This window comes from Chanos chanos, chromosome 7 (genome assembly GCF_902362185.1).
Source record: "Chanos chanos chromosome 7, fChaCha1.1, whole genome shotgun sequence".
NCBI classification, from domain to species: Eukaryota; Metazoa; Chordata; class Actinopteri; order Gonorynchiformes; family Chanidae; genus Chanos; species Chanos chanos.
In genome coordinates, this window is record NC_044501.1 from 13163195 (window position 1) to 13175894 (window position 12700).

Consider the following 12700-nt stretch of genomic DNA (forward strand, 5'->3'; position numbering starts at 1 on the left):
TTTATTATTTTTTTATTTTTGGTATCTTGAGTATGACAGTAAAGGTGTGCACGAGAGCTGTCTGTTCCCCCTGCAGCACATGAAAGCACAATGCAGTTAGCGCTCGATTTCGATAGCTAGATTAGCCATTTTCGCTGCTGCTTCCTGAAGGTTTTTGAGGGTCTGTTGAATAATTGATAGGGGGATGTCCCTCTTACACGCGTGCCATGGCTGGAGGTTTTGTGGCGGTATCCGCACCATCTATGATACTAAAAATACATGAGTAAACGTCTTCCATTTCTTTTTGGGCAAATTTGCGTCCTGCTTTGACACACACACACACACACACACACACACAAAAACCAGAACAAAGTCTGTTCATTTGCATTCAGATCTTTTCATTCTCCTCCATTGGCTTTGTGTGTTTCCTTATGATTTTCTGATGGAAAAGAGAATTGTGTCTGGAGAAACTGTTGATACAAATGTGGGAATTTTGCCCTTTAAGACTTAAGGTCTCAGGTTCAGAAAATTCTCTCTCACTAAAGATCTCCTGTAGTCAGGAAGTGATATTTCTAGAGTAGGCGAGCCTTTGAGCCTATTGTACCAGAGAGGTCTGAAATAGACCTCTTTCCAAAGGGTGTAGACAATGTTATTTAAGGATCCAGAGCACTAGTTAGGCTACACGAGGACAGATTGGTATTCTTGTACTTGAATATTCAAAGGATGATTGCCCTTGGATTTATTCTGCAAGAATTAAAACTGGCTCAAATTCAAAGCTTTGATGCATTTTATTTTAACTTATTCAGGTTATATTTATATTAATGCTAATATCAACTCAGAACAGTGGTGTGGGGATCTACTTCTAATGTTAGAATAAGATTAAAAAATACTAAGTGATTTAAGTATATATATATATATATATATATATATAGTATATAAAAGAGCATTCTGTGTTGATACTGAAACCTACATACAAGTTCAGAGAATTATTTAGGATCTCCTTTTCCTCCACGTTCCTTTATTGTAGGCTGTACATAGACCGACAGTGTCATTAAGCTTAGAGATGCATGTGAAAGAGGTTTGTGAGCCCGTATTCTGCTTGCATTTGTGGACTATTAAGTTGAACCCCGGCTGAGTCCTCATTGTTTGACCATCTAGACTTTCATCAGACCCAATGAACATTGCATCAACCACACATCTTTTGTTTTATAATAAAAAAACAAGACAACCAAAGTGTGTCTTCGTAAATAAGACAGAGGGAGAAACGTCGTGAGACCAGGCTTATGCAAACAGAGCTGATTTCCTGTCCTCCCTTCAACCGAAAGGGAAAACATGTTTTTAGCAGACTCTTCCGTTGCGCCTCAGTCACCATAGTTAACAGATGGCAGGGTGAGAAATGATTCGCTATGTGTTAATTACAAACCTGCTCGGTTGTGTTAAAAAAAAAAAAAAAAAAAAAAAAGAACAACACACTCTTATCGATGGTGTTCTGAAAGCCTCTCCTATGCACGCAAACCGCGAACTCGCCAAGAAAAAGGCCCCACCAAATCTCTCTCCGTTTCTTTAAAAAACTAAAACCAAAGTCAGCCAGTTATGTCAAATGATTTCTTTCTTCAGAATACAAAAATGGAGACTAAAGCTGAGCTCGCGGGTGGGGGTCCAAAGATTCTCACGATGTGAAGATAGGGAGTCGCATAATGTTTATTGAAGAAAACACAGTCTTGGCCCAAACGCAGCAAGAGCGTTGCATGGGTCCATAAATATTTAGCCTCAGTTCACCTCCTCCATTTTGCCTTTCCTTACCGAAGCTCGAGGGTAGGCCGGCCGAGAGTCGAGCCTCGTTATTTCTGGAATATTCCACCTTAACGTGAAGCCAATGGGACAGATAGGGATTTGATCATAGTCGCCAGTGGTGGGGTGGGAGGGGGGTGGGTCTATACCACCAGCATAAGTGACAAGGTCAAGCGTAACTTGGGGGTTGGGGCAACAAGCTCTAAAAATAGCCATCGTCTTTCTTCCGGCTGTTCTCCAGCTCGCAATGGATTCCTAATGATGGGGTTGGATCGTCTTCTCTCTCTTTGAGTGAGACAATAGCGCCCTGAATCAAAGCAGCCACACTCTTGTATGCATGCATAAAGAAGCCAAAAGCAGCAGTTGTAGCCTAAGGGCACATGTTCATGTAAGGATTTAGAATAAGACGTTATGTAAGTCAGCTGATGTCCATCTCTGAAGACTGATGTATGGATTTGAGCACAAGTATAGAGAGAGCCTTCTTCTGACATCTACATGTGGAGACTCGGTACCTGTTTTACAGTGTGAAAAGGTATTTTACAGTGCCGTCTGTTTATCCATATCTGTTCTGTGTAAACCGGTAACGTTCCTCATGATCATCACATGCATACACTCACACACACTCCAGACACACTCCAAACACACACATATATTTCGTATATTAGCCCATTGTGTCCCACGAGAGGGGCATATAGAATTGCACAACGACATCCGCCATTTTATGCTGCCGCGACGTCGCCTGGCATGGCAAAAATCTGTACCCGCTTGTGCCAGTGCCCCCTGTGGTGTTGGGTGGTTGCTTGACTGTAGGGGATGACAAATTGCAGCAATTACTCTCAAATGCTGCCCCAGGAGAGCATGGCTTGACCCAAACCTCATATGTTTTATTTCACTCTCTCTCTCTCTCTCTCTCTCTCTCTGTCTCTCTCTCTCTCTCTCTCTCTCTCTCTCTCTTTTGCATCTGAGGTCAGCAGTCATTTCCTTTTGTAATCCAAATATCTCTCTTTTTTCCCCTCCTTCAATGGTCAACAGAGGCCGCATGTCCTGCTATTAAAGCCTTGGCATTATAAGGCAGATATTTATGTCACCACCCCCCCTCAGGGAAAGACCCCCTTTATGGGGGTAGATTGTTAAATCATTACTGACCTACTAACGGCGAGGGGAAGATTTTACTGAGACTCACCTCAGGCACTTAAAATAAGGCAGTGTCATTCTCTATAAATTCAATAAGAATAGTTCATGTTGTCAGCATTCACCCCCTGCATAGGGCCAGTGTGCTATTATTTAAGTTTTTGCTTATAATCCCCTCTCCCCTCTTTGAGATGCTCCTAACAGATGTGTCGGAAAAATATCTTGAAAGGACAGCTTCAGAGATGTTCCCTTGCCTCCTCTCTCTCTCTCTCTCTCTCTCTCGCTCTCTCTCTCTCTCTTCCCCTAGATCTGTGGACTTCTCTGCTCTCCCAAACCTACAGAAATTTCATTGCTCTCTGCTACACTGTTTCCTCAAGAAATTTGTGTTACCAAATAAGGATGTCCCTGGTGAACGTGCAGTTCTCTGAAAATGAAGTCTGGGTGTCTCTTTTTCCACAGAACTAACCAAGGTCTCTGTGGTGCTGAGAAGCTAACATTGTCAAACAATAATGAGGTAGCATGACTCAGATAAACAACAGACCTTGTTCTGGGATTTGATTATTGTGGAATGATGTGCTTTTGACAAATGAAAAAAAAATACTGTGATTGGAGAGGGATCATATTGTTGCTCAGCTCAGTCAGGTCAACTTAAAACATGCAGCTGTCTTGTCTCTGATAAGAACAGACGGTAAATGTAAAAATAAATAAATAAATAAATATCATTTCTAGATCCATTGAAGCGTATTACAAACCAGCAAAAAAAAAAAAAAAAAAAAAAAAAAATGAAAAGGCAACATGATGAAAACAGATCATAAATATCAGTGAAATGTACCCTGACAAAGTGAGGAGCCATCTAAACCTTATATCCATTTGAGCTTCTGTTTCATAGGCACTACGCAACCTTCTTCAAGTGGTATCTGTAATGATGAAGTGAAGGCCAAACTAGCTTCTGTGCCTCTGGTGAAGTATCTACCAATTAGCCTTAGCATCCCCACGTTCCCCTTTGGCTTGTTCTAGCACTCTGATCTTTGTAGAAGGTTTGGCAGTCTCTAATGATGTCTCTGCTCTACATGGCCCAGGGTAAGGAATCTTCCTCTGTTTTTTTCCTGAGAGCCTGGTGGGTTTGAAGTTTAAACTTCACTTTTAGCCCTCAAGTGTCTCTCTGTTTGAAATGGGAAAGTAAACATCTGTCACAGATCTCAACTATTTCCAAGATTGATGAACTGTTGAAACGTAGTGTGCATGTTAGGAAATTAAAAAAAAAAAAGAAAAAAAAAACCAAAACAAAAACATAAAGAGCCTCTTGCTTAAAGATCACTTCTCTCTTTCATTTGGAACGTGTGATGTGGTGAAGAAGCCATACATTTAATCAGCAGTCACATATATAGACTATATATTTAAGTACATTTTATCAATCAGCATTATGTAAATAGATCACTTACTAAAGTAATTAAATACATAATTATTTAAAAAAAACAACAACATTTTATTATGGACATACATTGTTATCAGTGAGATACGGGACCTCATTTGAAGCTTTAGCATCATCCAGATTTTGGCAAACAAAACTTTTTCCTTTTCAAAAATTCATAGGTGTTCAAAGAATGACCGGTATCCTTTTAAAAGTTTTATACCGCTACACACAGACACTGACATTGCCCTGGTGTAGCCTCTTCGATCTTTTTTTTTTTTTTTTTTATTTGTTTACTTTGCCTGCTGTTCCCGAGGGTTATTAACACTGTGGTGATGTACAGTGTTAGATGCTCACCCACTCATGGTACTGCCGTGAGGAAAGAGAGTCATGTCTGCTGGGAATTCACAGGAGAAAAGTGATTTTCTCTTTTACTATTGGATTTTCACCTCCCCATATTACAGCTCTTCGATGATCCTATCAATCCTCTAGAACAAAAAAAAAAAAGATAATGCTGAAAGAAAGAAAGAAGAATATCATTAAAATATTTTCAAATTAGATTTTTTTTTTTTTAATGATATCGTGACAATAAATTTCATGCTAAGGGTTATCCACAAATTAAAACGGTGTCAAACACAATGGAAGCGGAACCTCTCCCCTGAGACAAGAACAGAAGTCTTAATGATGGGCTGTTGTTGAATACATCTGTGGACTGACTTAAACATCAGCTCGTTAGTGATGGCAGCTCATAGAACAATGGTAAATTAACAAAAAGATAGATAGATAGATAGATAGATAGATAGATAGATAGATAGATAGATAGATAGATAGATAGATAGATAGATAGATAGACTGTGATGACTAGATAGATAGATAGATAGATAGATAGATAGATAGATAGATAGATAGATAGATAGATAGATTGTGATGACTAGATAGATAGATAGATAGATAGATAGATAGATAGATAGATAGATAGATTGTGATGACTAGCAGGAATTTTTTTAATGAGATGCTGTCTGATATATTCCCCAAAGGATAAAGACCTCAGACAAGCAAAGACTGGGTTCTTTATCTCTGTGTTCTTTGCTTTGTATTTCCCATTAAAATCTCCTAAGGCCTACCACCAGTCATGCAAAGTGCAGCCTTTGGAATATGACCATTGCTGGTTTCATCACCACAGTTTTTTGCCGGCTCCTGGTTGGTTGAGTGTTATTGGTTATTAGTTTGTAGGACCATGATCTAAATCCCTCAGGAGACCTTGTGGCACTTGTGAGATTCACTACGAGGGAGGAAGGAAGACAGAGAAAGATAAAGAAGTTTTTTTTGGAACCCGTACATGGTCAGAGAGAGAGAAAGAGAGGAAAGAGATGTTCACTCAACAGCAGCTGACACTGATTGAGTACCCAGAGTCCTCTGGATACCGAACGAGATGTGAACTCCAGCTGAGTTTTCCTCCCTTTTGAGGATTCTCTCTCTCTCTCTCTCTCTCTCTCTCTCTCTCTCTCTCTCTCTCTCTCTCTCACTCTCTCTCTTTCTCTCTCTATCTATCTGTCTCCCCCCCTCACTCTCTCTCTCTTTCTCTGCATGGATCACATCTCTCTTTTTCCCCATCACTGTCGCCTTATTTCGTTGATGGCATCCGTTGTTACATATGTAGGAAAAAAATCTGTGTCTGTTTTTCAGTCAGATTAGCTGTCCATTCTCATAACATGTGTCCTCCTGGCTTTGAGGACGCAATTGTCGCACAGATTGATTTTCAAAGCCCAGCGACAAAACAGTTCCGTCAAGCATGTGTCATCCTGCTGTGAGCTCCGGTCTGAGCACGCATAACAGCAATTATATGTGCCGGCGACTTTTCTAAATTGCCCATCGCCTCTGCCGAACCCTCTCTGCTGTGTTACCGTGGCAACCTCCCACAAAGGCGTACAGGTGCATGTCTTCTTATGTGAAAAAAAAAAAAAAAAAAACCCTAAGTGAATGGAATTTCAATATGAGAGCCATAAAAAGCCCTCTTCATTTTTTCCTTTCTCACTCTCTTTCATTGTCTTCGTCACTCCTACGCACTCTGACAAACACGCATGCACACGCGCGCGCGCGCGCACACACACACACACACACACACACACACACACACACAAAAGTATTTCCTTTTGTTGAACTTGAATAACTCTGTCTCACAGGCCAGCACTGCTGCTGTGCAAGCTTTTCATATAACACCAAATATTATTGTTATTATTATTGTTATTATTATAAATCTTTAAATCTTTTATTTTACATATACCATTACATATATTACATCATATTACATGTAAGTCTATTTATGTAAAAGATTGTGTGGACTACTTAATTTTGTCTCCTTTGTCTTACAGGAACTGTTCACGCCAGAGTGCAAGTTCAAAGAGTCTGTGTTTGAGAATTACTATGTGATTTATTCATCGATGCTGTACAGACAGCAGGAGTCAGGTCGAGCCTGGTTTCTGGGCCTCAATAAGGAAGGCCAACCGATGAAAGGTAACCGAGTGAAAAAGACCAAACCAGCTGCTCACTTCCTGCCTAAACCAATAGAGGGTAAGCTTCCTCTGTCTCACTTGTGTCTAATTCTGATAAATGACATCTTCAATTCAGTATTCAGTCATGCAGCTTAGCTATTATGTATTCATTATGTAAGTGACTTTGGATAAAAGCGTCTGTCGAATCGATACATGTAAATGTAAATGTGTATGTGTGAAACTGAGCAGCATATGGAAAACTAAATAAAAAATGCAGTGTTGGCCTTTGACTGGCAGCTCTCTGAACAGCATAGAACAGCATCAGATTACACAAAAGCGTTGCTTTTAATAAGACTTGAGAAAGGGTTGTTACGACCATACAAAGATTTGACACCTTTTTTTTTCCCCCCCTTGTAGTTGCCATGTATCGCGAGCCCTCTCTGCACGACGTGGGAGAGGCCATTCCGAAGGCCAGCGTCCCACACAGCAAAAGCACAAGCGAACCGGTGGTCATGAACGGTGGGAAACCTGTCAGTAAGCCTGACAGCAAGGAGACATAGCCCCGCCCCTCCTCCCTTCCCTCCCCTCCCCTCCCCTCGGAGGGAGTCTCCACGTCAACTGCTCTCGGAAAGAAAAAAAAAAAAAAAGTGAAGAAAAAAAAAGAAAAAAAAAACAACAAAAAAACTCTCGCTCTCTTGTCCATGGGGTTGACTACGGGCAAAACGCCCATCTCTCTCTATGCCTCTTCCCGCGGGGCATTTAGCCACTGGCAGAACAGAACCAGGGGTGATCTGAGGACCGGGGCGTGCCATCACAAGGACCGGGAGAGAGTGGAGGAGGCTGGGGGGACAAGTGGAGGAGGAAGAAGAAGAGGAAGAGGAGGGAGAGGAAGAGGGGACAGATGGATTTCCAGCTTAAACAAACTGTCACTGGAATGCCCAATGCGATTTGGAATGCCTTTTTTTTTTTAAAGAATATAGTCTCTTTTTTTCACCCTTTTGTTTCTTTTTCTGTGACAATCTTCTGCGAGAATGACATTTTTTCATCTGCCTCGCTGCATAGCTTTGCCTGCTGACAGCTACCCACAATTCCTCTGTTAGACTTTTTCATGTAATTTCGTTTTTTGTTTTTTTTTTGCTTTTGTGTGTGTGTGTGTTTGTTTGTTTTGTCTTTCTTTTTTGGTCCTATAACCACAGTACACCAGCATTTGCCTGGATAGATTGTTGTACAGACAAATCAAAACATCTGTCATCTCCTTTTTTACACTGCTCTCTCTCTCTCCCTCTCTCTCGCTCTCTCTCTCTCTCTCTGTATGTATGTATGTCGTACACTCTCCCTCTTTATCTCTTGTGTGTCTCTTTCTATCACGTTTTCTCACTTTTCTGTTTATGAACTTTAGCAATTAATAGCAGGGGTTGCTGTCTGAAATTACGCACTACACTAACGAACAAAGAACGTGTGTTAAATTGATGTCAATAAACAGTCACTTCCTTCGCCGCGTTTACAGTAATGAGAAAAGACAAAGAAAAGTCCTCGCAGGGGGAAGATTCTCGCTCATCCCCGAAGGAAAAGCTCAGTTATCAGAGTGCAGAGTGTAATGCCACAGAATTAAAAAAAAAAAAAAATAAATAAAGACTATGGGTGTGGATGACAAAAGTCCTAATTGTAGCAAGATTGCCGAGAGACATGAGACGTCTAAAAAACAAAAATGCCCGACTGGCGCTGAGGGTGGGCACAGTTCCTCCTAGAGACGGGACGTGCACGTATCTCAAAACACCCTTATTTTGACATGCATGTCTCCTGTCACCCATCAGACTTTCAAAGCAACACCTTCTCCCTCGTTTCTCGGTGTTTAAAGTCTAAACAGATGTGGGTCTGTAGTTAGTCCGAATCGGACGCTCTCTTTAAAACCAGGTCCCTTCTGAAGGATGGGTGAAAACTCCGACCAGCAACCGATCGGTTCTCTGGTCGACAGGGTAAACGAATGGAAACGTAGTTGACCGTAGTTAAGGCCTGCCGGTGATAGCTGAATGTAAGTAGATACTGTCACCGCAGGTCATGGCCTCAAGTAACGCATGGGGAAAAAAAAAAAGATAGTATGTTTCTTTATCTAGCATTGTAGCAGCACAGATGGCTTAAAAAGGTAGCGTTTTCACACCCTGAGTCTGAGGAAAGTAGTACGTCAAGTAGATGCGAAAGAAGTACGTTCACGTTACATTAGATATTGCATTTATTTATTATTAAAGAAAAATATTTTTAGTTGAAATCTACATTCTACATGAAAGCATGTGACAACACACTATGGGTTTTCTTTGGCATAATCTGATATTTGTTTATTTTTAAAAAAATAAAATAAAAGATAATCAGTTACTGTTCCATATATACAGTGCTTCCCTATCAGTCTCCAACTGGAGCATAGTAGCATGTTTAACTTATTTTTAACATCTTATGTGTTTTTGGTTTCATCTTATCTTTCTTCATGTGATATATTTCATGGTTATCTTCCATTTGGTGTTGAACATTTTATGAAGACTGTGGGATTTTTTTTTTTTTTTTTTTCGTTGCAGAAAAATGCTTTAGATGGATATTTAGATTCTCCTGAGAGCAATTATTTTAGTTTGAACTTTTAAAAAGGTCACTTTCACCTTACTGTGCTATTTTAATAGATTTTTGGATTCTTCCCTTATGGGCATGTTTGTGTCACTGAATTCAAATATGGTAGTATTTTATTTATTCAGTTTATTCGTCAGTTTCACTCACTAAGGCAGGACAGAATGGTACTGCGTCCAAAGCCACACTTCATTATTTTACGTTCATTTTCCTGATTCTCTGTTTGAAAGCATTTTATCATTTCTGGTCTATGAACAGAGAAATAGGCTAATGTAAATTATTTAAACGAATTAATATAAGACTGATATTCTGTGAATTTCACAGGTTCTTTTCTTTTCTTTTTTCTTTTTTTTTCCTCATCAAAACAAAAATGTACCTCTGTTCAGTGGTCTCATAGTACTCCACCGGGAAAAAAAAAAAAAAAAAAAAATTCAAGTTTTCATTCCTTCACGGTACAATGTCGTATTCTCATACCTTAATTTAGACTCGGAGTTCGGTTGAAACCATCTACTTTAAACAAATGATCACTTATCAGTGTGCATCCTCTTCATCCTGGGCCCTTTGACTGAACACTCTGCCCTGCTAACCAGTTGACTTGGATCCATAGAGGAGTGGATTTATTTTTTTAAAAAAAAAAAAAGGATTGCTAATGTATCTGTACAATCTTTGTCCTTCGTTTGACCTTCCTCTGGCTCTCCTTTCTCCTTTTGTTTTTTGTATTTGTACGTATTTCCTGTTGCTGTCATCGTTCATCGAATATGAACGTTTTGATCTTGGAGAGGACGTTTCTTTCCCTGTCTTTTTCTATCATGTCGAGAAACTCAACGGCAGGACGGTCTCTGTTAGTCAATCTGTTATTCTCTGGGGGGCGGCCGACCCCGGTTTGTCTACATGTCTCACCTGTTGCATGGTAAGTGGGGGGAGGCACCGGAGACCTGCATGTGGTAGGCTATATGTATCAAAACAAACAAACAAAAAATATGTTGGTATGTACTGCTAACTTTACAAACTGTTCATATATGCAAAAAAGAGTCAGCACTGTACAGTTTATGTCTATCCATTGTATACACAGAGACAGCATATTGAATAAAACATTTATACAAAGGCGTATACTTTGTAACTTCGATGTGATTGATTCGTGGAATGCTACGTTTGGTTGTTAGGAATGTAGGAATTCAAATTCCGGTATAAGGCTGTTTTTTTAAGCTTTGAAATGTGAGGTGTCTTGTTTGAATTTACCAGCGTTCATGTATTAGCCTTTTTTTCTCCCCCAAATTAGTTTACTGTTTCAGATTAACTTGATTTTTTTTTCTTACCTTCAGTTTCCTAAGGATTTCAAAATTGGCTTGGAACATTTTGTTTTTTTAAATAATTTCCCTTTCAAAATAATATGTCACAGTATTTCCCTTTCAAAATAATTTATCACAGTATTTTCCTTCATTCCTAAAACTTGGATAGTTCTAAGATTCAACTTAAAAACATTCCTCACCTGCTCTCTTCTCATACTTGTCTGTTTCCACTGTTATTGAGAAATAGGAAAAGTTTAACTAATATTGTGAAGGTTTTTAAATATTTATTTAACAATGAAATGAAATGAAATACCAATTCTGAGAACTTGAAAATTGCCTCTACAGCCAGGGGAACTGTTCGGAATTGCTTAAATATTGAAGACTAGCATAAAAGACTAGGCATTGAAGACTAAATCAAATTCTTGAATCACAAATTCAATAATTACCAATATGAGAATACAATCATAGTACATTCTGGCTTCATATAAGCATCATCTTTCTTATAGTAAAAGTTGTCTCATGTCACAAAAAGTTAGCATATCTTTGTCATCCCATTACCTTTGATTTAAATGAAAATGTATTCTTTTCACGATAATTACAAAAAAAGCACCTTTTTTGGAACATGCACAAGCTCATTGTGCTCCAACAAAGCAAAAAGGAATATATTCAGACATACCTTTTTGTTCAAGGTGTCGGGAATTCTCCGGGATTTTTGCCGCTTGACAGCTCCCAATGAAAACCTCTCACGTAGAAAATGAACCATCATCCAACCCTCACAATTTCAATTTCTCCCTCACGCATCAAAGGAACACTGGAGAAGAACCGCCCCTGCTTAAGTGTGCATGAAATAACCGCCATTGTTTCAAAATGTTTATTTGCCACTTGACTAACAAGAGCAGGGAATAAAGATTAATACTGTCCTCATGTCACGGATGAAAGGGAACTAGGATTTTGACGTTAGATGGTGGAGAGAAATGTGTTGTCTGTTGGTTAGCTTCGACAAGCTGGGTTCACAGTACTGAGCATCGTTGTCATGACTGTCAGAGTGTGTAATAGTCAATGTCCAGTCCAGTCAGCGTTGAGTGACGGCCACTTAGTCAGCTTCAGTCTCATCGTCTATTCAGTTATATAACATGTACGACATACAGAAGTTTGGCTCTGACAACAGGCAGTACTGATAGACAGTGCTTTGTATCAACTACATTAAAAAGCAGCAACTCTCAGATAGATTGAAGATAGATTTTTGCCATACCTCTGTATACACTAATTTACTGTGTTATGTCCTTAGAGTGTTTGTCTAAAAATTAGGATTTAGACCAGGGGTCTCAAACTCCGGTCCTGGAGGGCCGGTGTCCTGCTGTTTTTCTTGTAGACCAACTAAATAGAATCTCTGATTGGCTGAAGAGTGTCCACACCTGTTTTCAAGGTGAAAATCAGCAGGTAACTAAGGGGTGAAAACAAAAATCAGCAGGACCCCCTCCAGGACCGGAGTTTGAGACCCCTGATTTAGACAAATCAGCATGTAGATAGTGCTGTCTGTCTACAAACTAAAATGTTATGATTAGTCTAGTGCCAAAATGTGTGTCATGAAACATACCATTACTCAGAAATTCCTGATACAATAATCTGGGGGTAGATTTGGTTAGGTGTTACCTCCTTTGCGAACACTGGACCGAAACACAGGTGCAAACACAGGCGAAGAAAGGTACAGAACAATTACCTTGAAAAATCACTGACCATATTAATGCTTTTACATGAACTGAAAACAATTACACATGCTAAATCACTCTAAGAGGTATTTGGTGAACATTTGCATGATTCATTTTCTGTATTTATTCCCAGCTAGTCTGCCAAAAGCTAAGCACTATGGAGCCCAATAAGATGTGCAGGCATGTGGAAAAAACAATTCCCTCAACACTCAATGGCCATCCACAGCCCACCACAGCTTCTCAGCCCATGACAGTTTGGAACAGGGAGGGAGGACAATGACAACTGGA

At 39.7% G+C, this 12700-nt stretch overlaps 1 protein-coding gene across 3 annotated transcripts in view; it reads left to right on the forward strand.

Moving 5' to 3' along the window:
- The window catches only part of LOC115816788 (fibroblast growth factor 14-like), a 55415-nt gene extending 48051 nt beyond the window's left edge, over positions 1–7364 (forward strand). For all 3 annotated transcript variants that reach the window (XM_030779912.1, XM_030779915.1, XM_030779914.1), the window contains 2 exons: positions 6685–6883; positions 7222–7364. In XM_030779912.1, the coding sequence (XP_030635772.1) occupies positions 6685–6883; positions 7222–7364 (342 nt within the window). The remainder of the gene's footprint in view (positions 1–6684; positions 6884–7221) is intronic.
- The last annotated feature ends 5336 nt before the right edge of the window (positions 7365–12700 follow it).